We start from the raw sequence: 22,081 nt of genomic DNA on the forward strand, positions 1-22,081 counted from the left end.
AACCATTATATGTAATTGTTTGATTTAGTTGTAGGAAAAATTATTACTAAGTATACTTATTTATATCAATTCAAAAAATAAAAATAATCCTACTTAAATTAAGTTTTCTTTCCAAGATCATTTTCATATTTATCTAAATTGTAGGAATAATATAATAATGGACAAAAAATAGATCATTTTTGTTAAATACGAGGTTGAAATATTCTTCCATATTCTCGTAAATATGGAAATATGATGATAATTGAATATTATAAAAATATAAATTGCGAGAATAAACCAAAAAAATCCTAATAAACCTATTCTAGTGCTTATATTCATGTTTGTGTTATACCTCAATCAACCGTATCTTTAAATGGACAAGTCGTTGGATAATCACGATTAAAGTAGTAAGTCGGTGGACGTGAATTATACTATACCCACCGAAAACAGAAAATATACAATTGTTGTGGCCTTGTGAGACCACAAAAAATCTCACGAAAATATTCAACTAAATATTTAAGTATGCCCATGATTCTCAGATAAATTAGAAACACAATGTCCGCCAGAAAAAAATAATACAAATCAAAGAAAAGTTATACCGTCTAATTGAAAGAAATTCTATACTAGAAACTTTTTCTTTGTTTAACTATCATCAAGCCGATCTGGACTTAAACCAAAATTATTTTGGAGTAATGCCAGCAAATCCAATATAAAAATTGAAGTTGTTAAAATCGTACCACAACATATCGATTCGTCAAAAATAAAGTATAGAAATTCATCTACCGAGATTTGAAGATGTCACCCATAGATAAAATCAAAAAATTACCAATAACATGAAAAAAAACTAGAGCTGCACACAAACGCAACAGCTAAAAAAACTTCTCGACAATTCGTAAGATATTAGGTGACTAAAACGCTCGAAGCCGTACAACTTAACTTAAGAGACTTAGGCTAAGGAAAAGAGCTATCTTAATGGGGGTATAACTCCAAATATGTTCATGTATACATATAATATATTTATATTCTATTATGTATTATTTATTGATTATCAAATACATACACATTATGCATTGTATTTATAAAGACTCCGGATTGTTTAAAAAGAAAAATGTGTATATAAATTATACTTATTATTATTTTTTTAACAAGACAATGGTTGGCTAATATATTAATATAAAGTGATGTATAGATAGATTTTATAAAAAATTTAGATCATCGGTACTTATTATTAGCAATTTTATTTTTTTTTTCAAAAAATACTGCCATTTCTTGTTTAAGTATATCGATAACGAAGTACTTTTGCTTTTTATCAAATCTACCAAAATAACTCCTTGTTGTAAGCTGTTGAACTTTCATTAGTATATATATTTTCTAGATTTGGTATTATCCCGTCTTTTTATTTTAAACTTTTTTTATATCCGGTTTACTAGAATTAAAAGGGTTTCATTAGAATTTATCTGATTTTTAATTAGTTCATTTAATCTAGTGGTAGCTTTAGTATGTAAATCACTGTTCATATATTCGTAAATATTTGCATCGCTGTTATACATTTTATTTGTTATATAATACCTATATAGTTTTGAATTTTTGATAGGTTTACTTTTTCTCTGTCTTACTTAAGTTTTTTGGTAAAATTTTCATAGTAAAATACCACTTCCATTGATTTATTAAAATTTAAAGATGACGCGCTCATGTTCGAACGTTGCGACGTTGCGTATGAGCATATGTAATGTATGCTTAGAAGTATCACATTGAATACTGGTCTCATTTCGCGTAATTGACACCTTGCATTTTGAACACGATGTTATACTTAGACAAATAAATAACAAACACGACTTAACATAATTAACAATCGAACGTAATTGATCGTATCCTAAAGTTCGTACACCTAATATTATCAATTTATCATTTATTCGAATGCAATGCAACGTGACTGTCATGACTTAAGGAGGAAAAAACATGACTACTGTAAATCATTTTAGTATAATAATAACAGAACTAAAATAATTCTAAATAGGCGATGTAAAAGATGTTTCAAGAGAAATTAAAATTAAAGTATTATGGAAAATAGGTTTTAACGTACTTATTTTGATATATTTGTGATAAATCGCAAATACATACAATCGTATCTTAAGCTTTATTATTTTTAATTTGATCGTATGATGATTTGTGTTATTTTAAAATCAGATTATTATAATAATTTATAATTTTTAACCTATTACAAATTGTAACTTTCAATAACTAATAATTCCCCAATATTTAAACATCTCTAATTATATTAGTACAATATTAGAACCATGTAAAACTTACTATTGCAGTGAACTCATAATTAATACAATTAATACAATTTTTTTTAGAGAGAAATTTGATATAAGTATCGACCAATTTTTTTTTCTTTCCAAAATAATGTTTTTACATTTTTTTTTAAATAATCTGCATACATTTTAAGTTTGTATAAATATAATAATATGATATAATGTGAAATTCAAAAAACTAATTATAAAACATGGAAAAGTCTATGTCATTTTTATACGTCGTATTATAACAAAGAATACAACTAGATTTACTGACACAAGACTACATTTTTAGCGAAAGATAAGAACTGTTTGTGTGCAAAGTTCATTATTGTGTGTCGGTTCAGTTATGCGGTCGAGTTATCCATACTAATAAATAATAATTATCTATTTAACGCACACACTTTTACGCAATATGCACATTAACACTCGAAGGTATCATCCTGTAATCGACTCAATCAATATCTAACGCCTTCCAATATAATGGTTTTCTCAAAACGATTCTAGAAAATTGCCTATGGTGTGGTCCTCAAAAATTATTACTGCCTCGCACTCTTGACAAATAAAAATTATCATATTGCATTATATTATTATAATATTATAGTAGTTTATAATATAATGACACGTAAAAGTCATCAAATAATATCGATTTTACAAAATTATACGGCGCTAGCCGTAGAAGCTAAATCGCCGGCCTCCGCGTCGTCATTACGACAGCATTCTGATGATGATACGCATAACGAAGGTCCGTCGGATGTGGTGAGCTCCGTTGAAGTCACCGGTCCGTCAGCGAGGTGATCAGTTTTATTGCCGATTATTTCGATAAGCGTGCCATTAGGTGCCTATTGAAATAGAAATACAAATTTTGGCCGACGATTCGTATAACGCGGCACCAATAATCGTTAAAAATAAACGCGGATCTTTTTGGAAACGGACAAAAAAAGTTTTTCCGACGTTTGGTTTGCTGCTGCGTTTAATAAATATACGGCGTAACATATAATGTTATATTCGGTGTACTAAAAATTATATTTGACGTGAATAAACTGTTTTATTAAGTTATTTAATTATTTATTATTTTATATATATTTTTTTATTATTATTATTTTATTGTAAAAACTAGTTTATGTACTGCTTATGAAAATTGTAAATAATATAATTTAACAACAATTCCAAAATACTTTTGTATTTTTTTTTTTTTTTACCTAACTGGTTTAAAACTTAAACCAAAACTAACAGGTTTAGTTTTTGCAGATGATAGTTTATGACAACGTGATAACGCTCTCGGGCTCTCCGTATAGCACACATTTATAAAATGACCCCAGCCATAAGACATATACATATCAAGGCACGAGTGAGAGTAATAACATTTAAATTATAATTAAACCTGAAAAAAATTCCTGGCTACGGCACTGATTGTTCGATTATATTACCTATATGCGGGTGTGTATGAATTCGATAAACTTAGCACATATTATACAGTTATAGACATCTAGTTATAATATAATAAAGTCATTATCCCTGTATAAATCTCTACATGGTCTCATATCATGATATGTCACACAATCGTCTAAATATTTTTAAATAATAAATGCATATAGTAATAGCCTATATAAGTGTATAATACGATCAGTTTATGACGTTCGTGTCATGCTCATATAATAAAAATTGTAGTATGACCGTCGTCCATTATTGTGTACATCGAACAAGCGTTAATTTAAATGTTATCAACGATATCTGTCAACGCATATATTAGTACAGTATAGTCTGCAGCTTTATAATGGTATTATTATGTAATAATTTCAAACATGAAACAATTTGAAATTTATTGTTAAAATAAAAATAATGCACAGTCTGCCTTTAATTGAGTTTTATAGAATTTAACCTAAAGCAACATATATAGGTTACATATGTTGGTAATTATTTAACCAATGGTTAATACAAGTGCAGCATATTTGCATTATGTGCACAGTATATATATATATATACTGCGACTTAATATTATAATTATAATATGCTTTATTATGACGAAAAAAAAAACATACATAATTTTCAGCTTCATATAGCTTTCATACCTTTACACATAATATATCTCATTATATAGTTGATGTACATAGGTATGCACTAAGAATTATTCAGACGTTAACAATTATTAAGTTTGTTGTTGTTTAGTATTTACCTACAACATGTATGAGGAGTTGAAGAAAAAATGATATTAAATATGTATTTGTTTTTAAAATACATTACTAGAATAATTTCACAATTTATTAAATAGTTTTTTAGAAAATTAACTTTAAACAGTTTAAACACTTCTACGAGCAAAGCTAAGACTAAACTGGCCATGTTTGATGTTTATTAAAATGCATATTATTTATATTGTATCTACTGAAATTTTTGTAAATTATTAAAAAACTACTTTTTTTTCACAGATTTAATCGTTGTCGTGGCATCAATCGTGGTATTATCGATCGGTTCCAATGGACAGGTGTTTGCCACATCAGCGATTAGAGGCATTCGGTTTCTACAAATATTGAGAATGCTCCATGTGGACCGTCAAGGTGGTACATGGCGGCTTCTCGGCTCAGTTGTATTTATTCATAGACAAGTGAGTTTTGAGGACATTTGAATTAAACAATATTTGCAAAACGATCGAAAATCAATGTATTATTAATTATTGTTATTATTGTTGTTGTTGTTGTTGTTGTTACTTGCGGAAACGTCAGAATATAGTCTGTAGACACGGTAAAACTCACAAAATAATATTAATAATATTCAGGAGAATCGAATAATAATATATTTACTAGGTCCGTAAAGAATTTCTAAGCAGATCGAGACTGCGGCATTCTATTGCAAATTATAATGTTATAGCTAGGAACCGAAAGTTTTTAATTAAAAAACTTTAATTAAAGGCAAACAAAAGCGAAATGTTTTCTGATGTGAACCACGCGAGCTGCAGCATTATGCGAATCGGTTGCGGCTGTATATGTATATAGGTATATTTATTATATTGTTGTGTGTATAATAGACAGAGAGAACAGGGAAAACTGTGTGAAAAATTGACAACTACATGATATTATATCATAATATACTGACGATGGTGCGGGATTCGGTCGGCCTATTGTTATTGTTGTTGTTGTTGTTGTTCTTCTTCTTCTTCTTCTTCTTCTTCTTATAGTCGATTTGATAGAAGATAATTATTGTGAATTATTATTGTATTATAAATGTATACGTATATATACATTTAGTAAATGACATGTAAAGAGAAACTATCTCGAAACACAAATTTTCGGTTTGACTCGATTAAAACATGTTTTGTTTGAGTTTTTTGACTTTCAATCGCTACCATGACAGAGTTTCCACCCTCTTGACTTTCGAAACGTTTGCTAGTTGTACAATTATACAAACGAGAGCACTAGTGCGATCGCTATTTATTTTGATTGCGAGGATTTTTTTAAAATCATTATTATTATTATTGTGTTCCAGGAGCTCATCACTACATTGTATATAGGATTTTTAGGTTTAATATTTAGCAGCTACTTTGTTTACCTCGCTGAAAAAGATGCGGTCAGTAAAGATGGAAAATCAAGAAATGATTTTTCCAGTTACGCCGACGCACTCTGGTGGGGAGTGGTAAGTTTCTGTTTGTATACACATTTTTAGTGGCGATTTAACGTTTTTAGAATTTTTCTCTGGTCTAAAATAATAGTCATAAAAAATAACTAAGTAATAATCTCAATTTTATTATGTATAGTATTTAGAATGTACATATTTGAAAGTGTACACACTATATATTTTACTATATGGACAAAGTTTAAATATTAAAAAAAACTTTTTACCACTGGTATGTGTCATGCCATAAATGAGAAAAATATTTTTTTTAATAAGTATCTACCTAACCAACATACACATATTCTTCAAGTTTCATTAGGTTTTTGTCAATCTAAGAATATATTTTTTTTATATAAGTATGAGTTTTTTAATGAAACTATTTAAGTTTTATAAGACACCAAATAATTAATTATATTTTTTTGTAAATTTATTATATAATAAAAATAAATTGTTCTAGCATTCATAATATGTTAGAATAATGTATGAGATTATAGTCACTTTCTGACTGTTCAATATCTTGAAATTAAATAAATTTAAAACCAATTCTTGTTTCTAATAAAAATATATTGATTTTAAGTATCAAGTCACTAAACCTAAATGTATGTAACTTTTAAAGTTATGAATAATTCATATAAATTATATGATTTTTAAGATATATCTAGTAATTAAATCATTTTTCGAAAAGATTTTAAATTTCATTAAATAATTAATAAATTATCTATATAAATATCAATAATACTTTATGAACATAAAATAAATTAACTTTTTATTTGTTTTCGTCATCTTTAGATCACTGTTACGACGATAGGTTATGGTGACGCAGTACCTCAGACGTGGATCGGCAAGATCGTAGCCTCGTGTTTCAGCGTATTTGCGATTTCGTTCTTCGCTTTGCCAGCTGTAAGTGTATATATTAGTATTTATAATATTATGTATTATATTATTTGTGTATTTGTGTTGCGTGCAAACAATCTTAATAATCTGCTGAATGGATTACATTCCTGTTATTATAAGTTATCAAAATATATATGTTTTAAATTAGAATAAATAAGAAATTATTATCCATACAATTTGTCTGGGTTAGTAAAGAGGTCCATTATGGTTTTATCCTCGTCAGTGCAAACAATTGAATCATTTCTGAATAGCCTTTAGTGAAATGTCTTAGATTAAATACTAATTAAATTAATGGCATTTGACAAAACATATAGTTAATGGAGGAAATATTATTAAAACTACTTGACTTATGTGTATATAAATACTTTGCTCGGCCGAAATGACCGTACCACGAAACTAATGGAATTTGCTTAATTAAAATATTTTTATGGAAATAAAAGAATAACGAACTGAATTTTCTATCTCAACTCTTTATATCATGAAAAAACGCGAAACGTCATTTTTTTTTTTTTTGTGAACTTTAAGCATTTTTACTAGGAGAGTATTTAATGAAATGAAATTGCTTAACATTTTATGTTTACGGCACGCGCATAATGTCAATTACACTATTAATAATATTGATTAAATTTACAGTAGGTTGTAGATACCTATATATTATACCATGCATAATGTACTAGATGTATAACGCATAAAATGTTTTAATGTTATCTCGCTTTGTGATAAAATAAAATATTTTCTTTTTCCAAAATAATAAATTTTAATTAAAAACAAATAAGAGTATGTTTTTCACTGATCATTTGTTTTATTCTTTAATTTAATTTAATGATATAGTATTATGATAAATCATTTGAATTGCAGTCTATCATTAATATAATAGCTTTCGACTTTATAAAATATTTACATGTAAATTCAGGAATTATACCGCTCAGTTGTAATTGAATCCAATTTTTTAGAAACTTACAATCTAACTATAATTGTTTGACATATTATGTTATGAGTTTATGACACCTCTAAGTCTGTAGAATAAAATGTAATTTTGACTAAGTATGTTAGGTTATTTATAGGACCACTTAAGTTGTGTACACGGAACTCAACTGTAACACGTATTTAACGTTAATATAGAGAAGTTAAAATCGTCTAATGTTATTTTACAAGAAAAAAATCGTACAAATAGAGTTCAAATAGAAAAAGAGGGAGTTTTGTTTGTTTGATTTGAAAAATAAACTTAAACATTAGGATGAATTTCGGGATATCATTTGGGCAAATAGAACATTTTCATTCAAGATTTACACATATAAAATCACATATATTATCATGGTGTAAACGAATGTGTGTAAATAAATGACTTCACATAACGTCTGCAAATAAGAGAGTAAAATACTAAGTAATTTTATAGATACTTAAGGATTCTGACATTAAATACAGGATTGATTAAAAATTGTTGATATTTATTTATACTGTCTTATGAAAAAACACTTCATTTGTCAGTGTACATTTTTAAACAGATATTAATAATTTATTTATTAAACAAGTTTTTCTTATCTCCCATTAATTTTATCTCTTTTAAATAATATCTTTGAAAATTTGTCAAACAAGGTTATTTTGCTCAAATGGATTATCCCCCACCCCAAAAAAGGTACAATCGGTGTAATTTACAATCACTCTTTAAAATATAATATATTAATCTAGTTGATGAATATATAACATCTCATATTATTATGTTTTCTAGGAGGTGTGGTGTATATAATATAGGTATTATAGTTTATGTTCCTATATATTATAGCATTGTACTCGAGCAACATGTAATATCCGGCAAATAGCGATACCGTATGACCTTTGTCAGCAAAGTAATGAAAACCACATTTCAATTAGACACTAGATACCTAGCCATAACAGATATCGTGCACCACAGGCTATAATAGTAAATCAGTGGCTTGATCTAAAGCTCGACTAGGGGACGGTTTAATTTTTTTTAATCCAACTCATTGATACGGATGAGTATTTCTCTTCCACGCCCCACATTAATCAACTCCTAGTCATTTTTAATTACAGTAAAATTAAATTTTAATTTTATTTTATACGTACTTGACAATATTAATATATTTGTATAGATATCATAAATAAATTTAAAAAAAAAAACCAAGCCTCACGCTCTTCTTAAACACGCCACGGTCACGAATTTATCTATCGCAATAAGTATGATCATAATATTATTATGATTAATTAATTGACTAAAATTGGTAAAATCTAAGTGAAGCTTGTGCGATTAGTCGTTCTCGGTATAATATAGTAAAAATAATAATAATAATAATGTTTTACGCCATATGATTAGTGATACATACTAATGTTATAAAGCTATATAATACACCGCGTGTTTATATCGCGATTTATAATCAATTAATCATTTCGTAATAGTAATATAGTTATATAATATATAGGTTTATGTATATATTATATTATCGTATTACGCCATGTGTACCACGATAAGGACGATTTAAATCCGCTGTACATGTCATTATAGATAAAACACTTTATGGATTTCTGCATATTATACACAATATAGGTGTACGCACCTATACGCGCACATATATGTTTATGAAATAGTTAACCCTCGCGCCAGGCCCGCGTAAATATTCTGCAGGAAATTAACCTCGCTCACGTCGTGACGATATTATATTATTTAAAACATTGTCCCTCCGTCCACCGGTACCTACATCGTATAACATAATAATATGCATATAATATATAATTTATAGTTTAGTCTATTTGCGAGACTCGGCCGCGATCAGTGGGTCAAATTTTTACGCGTCTCTCCGCCAAAATGAATACGTTAATCTTACCCTGGTTATCTTAGCACTCTAGTGATTCCACATCGCGCTGTAGATGATTATTTTAAGGAATCAACCATATAATATGTATAATAGACAGAAGCGATATCGTTTAGGTAATAGTTTATATTGTTTACACTGCCGTGTCGGATTCCTGATAGTTAAACGAAATAACGATTATTATTTTTTTGTCGAAAAGTCGTCGGTTGGTTAAGCCGTATAGTGCGAGATATAATTATAATTATTACAAACGAACAAACTTCTGAGGCTCATTTAGTTTGATGGAATTTATTTTTTCATTAGTAAATCTGTAAAACGTTAAGAAATTACTAACATCTTTTATATAATATAAACTGTAGAACAATTTCAAGAAAATCCATTCATACGTTTTCTCGGATATTTTAATTTATTTTAATGTTTGCGTTTTAAATGCTAAATAGCTTTTAATAATGATTATAATATTATAATATAGATTATAAAGCTTATTAACAAAAGAAAAAAAAGAAATTAAATAAACAATATTTGTAGTCTACGACCTACGTATACTAATAAAAAACCTTTTAGTCTTATATCATTCTTGTAAAAGGTGCATTGCTCGACAAGTTGGCTTTATTCAACAATAAATAAAAAATAACATAATGTTACCTGAAACTATTTGGGTATTTAGATAGCTACTGAGTTTCTCTGAAAGAGAAACCAATTCCCATACAAAGCGTATACCTAACATATTTCCTCTCAAATGTTGAGCGTCATTTAAAAAATCAAAACCGCATAATTACCATTTATAAACTCATATTTTAAACCGTTCAATACCACACAGATTTTTTCTATAATTAAAAATGGTAATTTATAAGATCGATAATTCAAAACCATACACATTCAATTAATAGTTAAAAATTAAACATTTATTGTTATAAAAAAATCCATCGTGAAAATAATTTAATATAATAAGATAAAATAAAGTTTGTAATATGTAAGTATAGTAAGATTCTCATAATAAAAATACCCCGGAAATTCAGTCTTTGAAAAAAAAAACCCAAAAAAATAATCACGTGAAAAAACAACCCCGAAAAACACCTACCTTATACCTACTACACATATTCGCGAAATTTAAATGTCAGTCTATGTATAAAAAATAATCCATTTTTTTAGTCATAATAAAATTGTATTACAATGTCAATAATAATATTTATGAATAAAAAATTGTATACCTATAATATCAATATTTTATTATAAGTTTCTTAAATTAAAGTATATTTTTCATTATTATCAAGTGTTGTATGGCGGACATTCAATTTTCCAGAAGAAATATTACTGGAAACGTCAAAAGGTTAAACCTAGAGTGTTTTATTTATGTATTCGACGTATATTATAGTTCCATTCACGTAGATTTCTTCAAAATATTTCAATAACTCCTCGGCACCAAAAGGAATATTTAATTTTATATTTTTAATTATTAATTCATTAAAACACTATTATAATAATTAAATATTAATCATTATTCCCACTTGCCCATCTTATTTATAATTTTGCAAAATCTCATATAAAGTTAGGTTATTTTATACCGTATGTCCGTAAAGTAGATAATACTTAAAATAAATGTACACACTAACACACTAGTGTTTTCAAAATATATTCTATTAAATTAATTTTTATTTTAAAAAAAAGACACATGTAGAAACCCTGATTCTTTAAAATAAAATATGTGGCCCAGTGGAAATTTATTGATACACTAATCATACTCGAAAAACTCACGTATCTGATTAATCAAAACAATCTTACACTTCTTTATGTTGAGAGATAATCGACAACCCAACACAATTTACTAATTTTGTTTAGAACTTCTTTAAAAATAACATAATCCTTGTTTGATTTTCAAAATAATGTTAAATATTTTTGTATCGTCGGCAAATAAAAAAAAGACCGTCAATGAGAAGTAACAGAATAAATAATGTTTATAAATATGATAAATACTGATGAGAAAAGGTATTGAGAATGATTGCTTTAAATGATATTTAAGAATGACTACCTTATGAAATACAAGGAGCCGTAATAAAGCGACCAAAACCAAACTAACTATCAATGAAACCATCAAACTGGTTCGATTACTCAAATATGGTTTTATGCATGATAGAAGTAATTCCTATGCAATCTAAAACATATATCAAAGAACCAATATTGATCATAATTCATAACATAAGTCATTGAATATTGAAAACTCAAAAATTTCTTACTTAAAATTAATCATGCTAGTCTCAGAATAACGGAAAAATGAGTTCTCGGTAAAATATAAATAGCAAAATATGAGGAAAATTTACTTGCCGAATTCAATGCGAGGTGTTGGCACATGCACGCGTATTCATATAAAATCGATAAAAAAAACTCGATTCATTTTTTCATTATTTGTTACTCCTATCCCTATGAATAGAAAATATTTAATATAATATGTAGTAACTTGTAATACTTAGGAGTATAGTTTCAACAGTTGATGTTATTTAGACAAGCAAACAAAAATATTTAACTAGGTATATACCTATAAATGAAACTTTAAAAAAATATATCGACCAACTTAAAATAAAAAACATATATTATAAAAATGATATGTTTTTGTAATATTTATAATAAATTCGTATGCAAATAAAAACTTATTTATCGTATACAATTATGATAAATATATACAATTTGAAAATATAAGTATAATGGACAAAAGTACTATATGTTGACGTTTACACTATACGAGTATTCATGCCATACCTAGGTATACTTATTTGAATACTTCTGTAGGCTAAAAAAAAGTAGAAATAAAATCTATTTAGTGTAGAAATTTACGACTTATAATTACTTCAAATCATACCTCCCCTCACATAATTAAAAATAAAAATAAACGGTGGTATATAATACTTACCTAAGTTATATTAAGAATTAGCATTATTTTCTCATAACGCAAGTTTACAAAACATGAATTATTACTTTGTATAAATTGAAAAAAAAATAATACCTAATCTTCATATTTTATTATGCTTAAAAATGAATTTAAAACTTTTAATGCATTTAACAGTTTAACAATTCTATTATAAATCATGACTTGACCAAATATCGATTTCGCGGAAACGGTAGTAAGGGACCAACATTTATGAAACACATTCAATCATAAAAAATATATTTTTTCAATAACTATAAATACCTACATGAAGTCTGCAAAAGTTTTCCAAATCTTGCACGATTCACAAGTCATTTATACCGTCGAATACAATCAAAATTATCATCACTAGCCATACAAATTGTATAGTTATCTGTGACCAGGGCCGGCTCAATGTGGTAGCAAAATAAGCAACCGCCTAAGGCGGCATTAGTGTGGGGGCGGCGAATTTCGAATGAACCAAAATGATTTAATTATTATAATATAATATAGTATGCTAAATTGTATGTTCATTGTTCAAAATATACAAAAATAAAAATGTAATAAGTAATAACTAATAATAATATACTATTGATACTTCGTTTATCGAGAACACACCAAAATCGTAATACTGAATATAAATAGAACGGCGATAACGATACATGCGTTAGTCGACCCACAGACGAATGCACGTTCTTATCGAGTTAAGAATTATTATTTAGTTGGAAAACAACGGTTAATGACACAACGGTATTTAGTCCCGAACTTTCAGCTGCCCGCCTGACACGTAAATAGTTTTTGCTGTAGAGTGATAGTGATAGTGGATCAAGTGCGTGAACGTGTACAATTTTTATTTTTTCGCATAAATTAAAATGCATTCATAACTGCAACACTGAATTGGTATTAATTTTTTGGTTTATCACATTAATATTTATTGAATATGTTAGGGCAAAAATGTATACGGTTATCAGGAGCTGCTTATCAAAAACAAACATTAAAACGTGATGAAGAAATTTAAAAAAAAACTGGTTCCTTTGAAAAATATTTGAAAAAAAAAAATAATGAAGTTTTAAATAATCCAGAAACACATTCTAACATTATTTTAGAAGAACCAAAAACCTTAGAAGTCACTGACAGTTTAAAAGTGTATTTGTATGATACAATGTGGACAGTGATAAAATAATTATACATATAAATATAACTATATAAGTATTAAAATAACTATACCTACCTATATTTTGGCATTAGATTATTTTATTTTTATTTAAATAATAATTGTTTGACGTATATGGTTCTCTATAACATTTAAATCCGTGTAAAAATTTTCAATATTATTGATCAAATACATTAAATTATTTAATTTTAGTAGTTTCATTCAATTGAATTTATATTTAATTTTCTTATTTGGTTTTACAATAATTTGTTTTATGTTTTTCTCGATAAACTACTTCCTTTGAAAAACTAAGGTTACAATGCACTATTTATTTCTTAGTCTGTCCAAAACTTCAAAGAACATGAGCAGTGACCGTATATCGCGGTTCAAAGGCATGTTTCATAATCAGAAACTTGAAAACCGTTTTTGTGAATTATTGTTGTAAATACTGCAGCTCGGAATATTATTAATGTTCAGTAGCAATATTTCCTGAACAAGAATATTACTATATTATTATATCTAAAGGAATCGCAATGTCGTAGTTCATATGACATTTAAGTAGAAAATACGCATTTAGAAGCAATAAATAATTATAAACCAGATATCTGGGTCAATGCGTATTTTTTACTTAAATATTCTTTGCAGATATTACTTATATATCAATTTTATAGCACACTCTTTTCATTGTTAGACATTTAAGACTGAAAAAATGTATTAAATTTTTAGATGATATTATTTTTCTCATTATTTTAGGTGATATTATATAAAATAATAATTAACAATGCTATGACAGAGTTTTCTCCTCTATCGTGATATTGTGTGAAAAATTAATTTGGATCTTATGTATATTAATTATTATATTTGTTTATTTCCATATTGGGCATCGTCATATAGATAAAATCTATATAATTCTTATCTAGATCAAAATTATTCAAAGTATCTTTTTAGTTTTTATTTGCTAGGTATTAATAAAATAATTATCTGAGATTAAATTTTCTATTTTATTTTATTTTTTCTTACGTGAGGTGTTAATTTTTAACGCTATGCCTATTAATTCGATTTTATTTTCAAGTCTCATTTGTTATTGATATATTATTAAAATTAATTTTAATAAAGATTGAACAATTTGTATAATATCTTGTATTAAAAAATTCAAATCTTGGGTATAAATATTGAAAAAATTATGAACTTGTAACACAAAATGTTAATTTTTAAAATGTTGAAACTTTTTATAATTTTAACATTAAAATCTTATAAAAAATGTTTGTTGATTTACACTCAACTTTATTTTATTTATTAATTACAATTTATAAAGAATTTTGTATTAAATTTTAGAATTGTTGATTGGTCAATAGTTTTTTTTAATTAATAGTTAAAATAAATCAATAAAGTGAAATCAAAAATTACAATTACATATATACTAATATTAATATATAAAATAAATAGTTATTATGTATACGAACAAAATAGATAAGAGTTACAACCAAATTTAAAGACCGTAATCACATAATTGTATAACATAAAATAAGTAGGTGATACTGTGATAGGAATGAAATAGACCAAACTCATGATTTATAATCAAATTTACACTGTTTTAACACCAAAAAATTAAACATAATATTTGTCATTTGATTTAATTCGTTTCAATAACTAAAGAGATACTATTGAACAAAAATATACATTGATAGCTCAGATATCTGACTCACAATTAAGCAATATGGTATATCTTATTTATGTTGAGGTCTTATTGTTCCTAGTATTGACAGCCTCTCACTGCGTGGTATAGTGTATGGTATATGCGTATTATATGTCTGAAAACTGTTTTATAAGTGTCAAATGATTATAGGGCATATTGGGTTCTGGATTCGCGTTGAAAGTACAACAAAAACAACGGCAGAAGCATTTCAACCGGCAAATACCCGCGGCTGCGATGCTGATACAATGCTTGTGGAGGTGCTACGCGGCGGATAAATGTTTCAACAGCCAAGCCACTTGGGACATTTACATCAAGGAACCTGGACACCAGAAAGACAACTCGTCGTTGAGCAAAGTTAGTCGCTTACGCCCGAGTTGTGCGCCCGTGGCGGCTTAATAATATAAATAATAATATGTTGTGTTTCGATGTCGTGTTGCGTGTAGTCTTTGATCATGCAAGTAGCGAAACGCGCCAGCGTCTTGAAGCGGAAGAGATCAAAAAGCAAAATGGACACACCCGGAGCGACAAATAATAATAGGGATTGCCCGCAAGCTCAAACTTTACCCCCACCGCCCAGAAGGGACAGTGATGGTGAAGTCGTTTTCTACATAGAAGAACCCAAAGCGAGTTCGTATACACACACGTATTATTATTATTAATTTCGTCAATACCTACACGATCGCCGTGCCCACCCATCGATTTTATGGTTTATTACGATGTTGTGGACGGGTGTGATTTTAAATCGGAACGATTGTAAAAAATATTCTTTTTAAATTTAATAACCATAATCATCAAAATTACATTATTTCAATACCATAAAAATATATAAATGTATATAATGCGATTGTGCTGAACTACCTATATTATATAGTAAGTAATAAAAAACGGCGAATTGTAAAGTTAAGTAATGTATAATAATATAATATGATAGCATAATCTTTCTCTATCTTCCGTTTTTATTTTTTTTATTCCATTTTGAATACTACGCCGTTAAAAAATCAAATTTATTTTCTAAAAAAATGACTGTAGGTACAATAGTGAAATTTGTTTTGTAATAATCAATAATATGTATAACATAAATTACATCCATTTTCAATTAAGTTAATGTTATTAATTTGATAGGAATAATATGAGAACATTTATATTTTATTATAAATATATAGAGGAGTTACATTTTTTTATGGGTCAATTATAAATTTCGATTTATCAATAAATAATAATAATATCATTAGAAATCATCATTAAAAAATTTTACACTAAGTTAAAATTATAAAATCAATAGACAACATTAAATTTATTTTTAATATATTTGCGTGATTTATTTAAACTTATCCCATTTTCTTATATATTTTTACAACAATTTTCATAATAATTATCTTTTGTGTGTTTTCTCTCGTGCATAGCTACTCCTAATCGCGTAAGGAGAGAAGCTAGAGGATATGTCAGCCAGACGAGTTCCGTAACAGAAGCTGCCAGCGATGAAGTCGACTTGGAAATGGAACCAGAACGGGTGACCACGTGAGTTGGACATTTTGTTTTATAATACTAAGTGACGTCAAAAGAACTTTTATTATTTGCGAGTATGATATTAATGTATTATTAAAATATAATAATAATGCGATAATGAGTAATAATGTATTGGTATTACGGCTTACGCCTTGGCCTTACCGTTTTACTTATATGACAAATAATGGATGATACATTTTTTAGCTGTTCATATAAAAGTATCTAACTATTTTATAAAAAAAATTTAATGGTTTCATATAGATTAGTCAAAACAGTCTAAATACATAATTAAATGTCTTCCTAATTTTTATTTTTTTTTCTCTGTGTTGTTAAATTGAAACATAGTACCTAAGTACTTGACAAAAATGAATTAAAGTATGTTCTAAATTAATTTTTGTCAAATAGGTTAACCGACGTACACAAAAATGCTATTCGAGCCATTAGAAAGATCAAATATTTTGTGGCCAGAAGAAAATTTCAACAAGCTAGAAAACCATATGATGTACGTGATGTTATCGAACAATATAGCCAAGGTCATTTAAATATGATGGTTCGGATAAAGGTAAAATTACATTTTTTCGAAAATATTTATAAAATATAAAAGCAATGATATTTTACAAATTATCAGTTTCTTATTTTTTTTTCATACTATTGTACAAGTGATAATTTAGCAAAAACAATTAAATTAATAAATAATCGAATTTTTTTATACTATTAATTTAAGTTGACCAATATAAAGATTTTCAAAATGATTTAAATATTATTAATACAACTCTAATGCTCGTATACAACAATGCATAAAAATATCATTTACATCTTTCATCGTATTAGATAATATTATAATTTGTTTTAATTCAAACAAAAAATGTTATGCATTTTTCTCTCTTTGATAGTACTTAATTTTCTAATAACAAACATACAATTAGTTTCGTGTTCATTGTTTATAAAATTAACAATATTTAAGTGCATATGCATATTACATATTATGCAGTTTTAGAAGTACCAGTGTATATTAATATAGTTTTCTAAAAAATACTCCCATTATTATAGTGTATTTTTACATAGATTTCCATAAACAAAAACTATGCATTTTTCACACATAAGACACAAAGTTTTGATTTGATACGTATAACAGTAGATTTGATCATTTTGATGAATGGCGTAAATATATGTCATAATACATGAATTATATAATAATTGTAAATTTTACTCTGATTTTCATAAGAATACAAAAAAAAATTATTAACTATACGTATAGATAGATTGTTTAGGTTATGTTAATACAACCTAATAGGTATACTTACCGTATTTTATTTTGTGGACAAATGGGTCAAATAATAATAAATAAATAAAATAAACTACTTTTTACCAATCAACGCTTAAATAAATAATATAAATCATAACCAATAATAAAATCTACTATTCTATATGGTTTTATTATCTCTTTTAAATCGCTGAAATATTATAAAAAACACTAAAAACGGTATTTTTTTTCTATTCATTAGTTTCTAACACATTATTGGTTTGCTTAAAATTTATGAATAAATTTAATTAATACTCTCGTAAAATGTGTTTGTAAATAGTAAACTAAAAACAATTTTTCAGATAAATGTTTTATTATAAGTTTTAATCTTTACCAGAAGACGCTACATTAATTGCCCCGTTAATACTATCAAAAATCATATAAACCGATTTGTCAATTGTTATAAATACCTACCCAACTAGTCTTTTCATTAATCAACGCTTACGAGGCTTTTGATTCATTGGAAAAATCAACATCCTTCCCGTAATATTCATTAACCAGCTCATTTCTTGGTCTGACTTTTGTCCAATAATAAAAAATATCGTTGATATAATATTATGGTTCAATTATTGGGAAAGTCTTACCCTTTGATGACTACTACCTTCGTACTTCTTCAAACTCACCCTAATTGAGTCTCAGATCTCTATAATCATAATTCTCAAGTTATCTGTGATATCTCATACATTATTTTTAACTGTCCATTTGTTTTCTTGCTTTAATTAATTCTTTAAACATCCCAATTAATAATCCTCGGTCCATTGTTTGTTTTAATTTCACTTTGTTATTTTCTCAAAATATTCTATCACGCTGGATTCAAAATTTCAAATTTAGCTGTTTTTCTAATTTAATAATTTAATGTATATTAATTTTTTCATATCAAAAATGAACTATCATAAATAATAAATTGTCTTATACTTAAATATGTACTAGTATAAAAAATATGTATTTTCCGCAAAAACACAGGTCTCAGTATTAATGATCATTATTTCAGGAATTACAAAGAAGGTTAGATCAGACTCTCGGAAAGCCAGGCAGCTATCTAGCAGGAATTGACCGATCAGGCAATGTTAAGCCTATGACAATTGGTGCTCGTTTGTATCGGCTAGAACAGCAGGTAAAATTTAATTATTTAAATAATAAAAACTTGGAAAATTTTTCTTTCGTTTGGCCATTTCAACTATTTACAGAATGTCATATTATGACCACCATGGCTATGTTGTATTGAGGCCCTTCCGCATAGTGGCATACTTAGACCTGCATTTGTGAGGGAGGTTTGTTTTTAAATTAACAAATTGGATGATCTGAATTAAATAAAACATTTCGTAAATTTTAAATAGATTATGTTTCACAAATGTTTTTATAAAACAAGCAATATCCATTGACTATATTAGGGGCGCGGGCGGGACTGTTTTCGGTCAGTACACTATTTTGGTCACCAATTAAAAATATTCTTCAAATATTCTCCGTTAAACTACCAATTTATTTGATAATCATATAATATTATTAATTTAAAATTTATATATCAAGTTAAGTAAAAAATATAAAAATATAATCTTACATCATATTATCAATTTACACACACACACACACAAAAAAAATTATATGGATATATAATTTTTTTTATAATTGTATAATTGTTGCACATGCGTTTAATGAATTATATTCTTTGTATAGCTTTGTCCTGACAACTCCAAACTTTTTCATCAAGAATTTTGAAATTGAAACACTCGTATTTAAAATACGATTCTGTATGAATTTTATTTAACAGAAAAAAAACGTGAAGAATATTTTAAATTTGTGACAAATAATATACTGGCCCAAAACGGATATTTTAGAGGTGCCGTCCATTATTAGGACACAATTTCGTGGTAATACGTAAAAACAACGATTTCTTGGAAATACTTAAATACCCACATAAGATAATGCGCAATGCGTATCTATATTATTTGATATTTATAACCAGAATTATATAAATATATTTTAAAATATGTAACTCTTTATTTTGTAGTGATCGGCAAATTGCATACCTAAGTAAAATACAATTAATTCGAATAGGTACAATATATTTTAGTTTCCAGTTATTAGTTTATAACTAACCAAAAAATTACTACCTACTTATGAGAAATTAATTCTTCCTAAGAATTTCAAGGGGTTTTCCCCAAACTCCCTATCCATGTTAGAAAGCCGCTGTTTCTCCAAAACATAAGCATTATTTTAAAATTTATTTTTTGTGTAAATGCAATACATTTTCAACCATGTTTTATGTTTTAGCTATCCATTATGGACAAGAAGCTGGACCAGTTGGTGTACCTTTTAAACGTCCAGACGCACAGACAACAATTTCCGGCTTTAGAAGAACAAGTTTAAACTTTTAAAAGATTATTTAAACGTCTCTTTCTCATGGATCACCTGACCAATGTTATTATTTTATTAAGAAACAAAATAAACTTCTTACAATCACGCAAAATTAATTTACACACATATCCGTTCGACTTAAAAAAGCTTTATCTGGTAACTTTATCCTTTCGATGACGTGGACCACATTATTGGTTGTTGAATAACAAAAACTATAATAATAATAATAACAATAATAATACTATATAGACGAAAATAAATATTTTTATGAGAACCCTTGTCTGAAGCATTCTTACGACGGAACCTAATTTTAGGCTAATGCACAATAAAATATAATATATTATAATTATATATAATTATTGTTAAATAAATCTAAAACACTATTTTTCTATGTCTATTTAATACAAAAATCGTACTTGAATTAATATTATAAATATATTTAAATATTCTAATACAATGTTAAATATATGCTTTATCAGTAATTTAGTGTAAACCACTTAAACCGAAATCTCTCGAAAACACTTTAATATGAAATTAATTTTAGTTATTAGATTTTTGTTTTTTTATATAACGACTGGTGATTCTTTTAGGCTTAATTAATTCGAATTTCTACATTCTTAGGATTACATGGATATTAATATGTTGTAGTTGGTAAAAAAAAATTGAGCTTATAGATGTTAGGTATAGTTTTAATCAAATAATCTGTTATTTATTGAAATTATATTTATTTATGTGGGAGAGCGTAAACATACTTCACGTGATTATTTGATAGTAATTCAAAAAGCAATAATTAAAAATATTTACTTGGTGTTCAAACGAAAAATAACAATAACGACAAATCCAAACCCAATATAGTTTAATAACCATTAAGTCAGTTTGTTTTCATTTTACATTTCGAAATCGATAACTCCTTGTTTTATATAAATCATTTTCTTATTTTTAATCTGTAAACCGTATCCCTGAAAGTTTCCCGACGCGCACAGTGACCAAAATTAGTTTGCAAATTAAACAATCAAGTATAAGACTAAAATTAAAACATATTTTTTTTCATGATAGAATATTTTTTTTCATTTTCTTTTTTTTATTGGGACCAATAAACTCCAATAACAAGGATAATTTTAAAACGTTATATCAAAAAATTCTAAAAAAAAAAATATATGTATAATGACTATAATAAAATTGAGTGTACTGTATTATTATGTATATTGAAAAAATATGTTCTCATTTCATTCGAACACCAATAATGTCATATAGTTTTAATTAACTGTTATAACATATTAGATTGTACATTATACAAATCACAATTTAATGAAAAATAGATTTTACATTTAAAAAACGAATAATAATAATTAAAACTTTACCTAACTGTCAAATTTGACAAAAAAAGAAATTGAAGTTATATTTTTTCACAATTACTAAATAGTAAATTCGAATGTATAATACTTAACGGTTTTTTCATCATTATCATTTATACATGAAAACAACCCGTTTACGTTAAATTTCGAATCGGAATGAGATATAAAAATAATTTATTTCTATGAAATTTAATTTAATTTACTGGTACATTG

General features: G+C 26.7%; 1 protein-coding gene across 4 annotated transcripts in view; it reads left to right on the forward strand.

Annotated features, from left to right (window-relative positions):
* LOC113551068 (potassium voltage-gated channel subfamily KQT member 1) overlaps positions 1–21,691 on the forward strand; it is a 248,930-nt gene extending 227,239 nt beyond the window's left edge. For all 4 annotated transcript variants that reach the window (XM_026953097.1, XM_026953098.1, XM_026953099.1 and 1 more), the window contains 9 exons: positions 4,700–4,875; positions 5,754–5,900; positions 6,669–6,779; positions 15,500–15,703; positions 15,793–15,976; positions 16,753–16,867; positions 17,261–17,417; positions 19,150–19,272; positions 20,430–21,691. In XM_026953097.1, the coding sequence (XP_026808898.1) occupies positions 4,700–4,875; positions 5,754–5,900; positions 6,669–6,779; positions 15,500–15,703; positions 15,793–15,976; positions 16,753–16,867; positions 17,261–17,417; positions 19,150–19,272; positions 20,430–20,525 (1,313 nt within the window). In that variant the 3' untranslated portion in view covers positions 20,526–21,691. The remainder of the gene's footprint in view (positions 1–4,699; positions 4,876–5,753; positions 5,901–6,668; positions 6,780–15,499; positions 15,704–15,792; positions 15,977–16,752; positions 16,868–17,260; positions 17,418–19,149; positions 19,273–20,429) is intronic.
* The last annotated feature ends 390 nt before the right edge of the window (positions 21,692–22,081 follow it).

This window comes from Rhopalosiphum maidis, chromosome 2 (assembly GCF_003676215.2).
Source record: "Rhopalosiphum maidis isolate BTI-1 chromosome 2, ASM367621v3, whole genome shotgun sequence".
NCBI lineage: Eukaryota > Metazoa > Arthropoda > Insecta > Hemiptera > Aphididae > Rhopalosiphum > Rhopalosiphum maidis.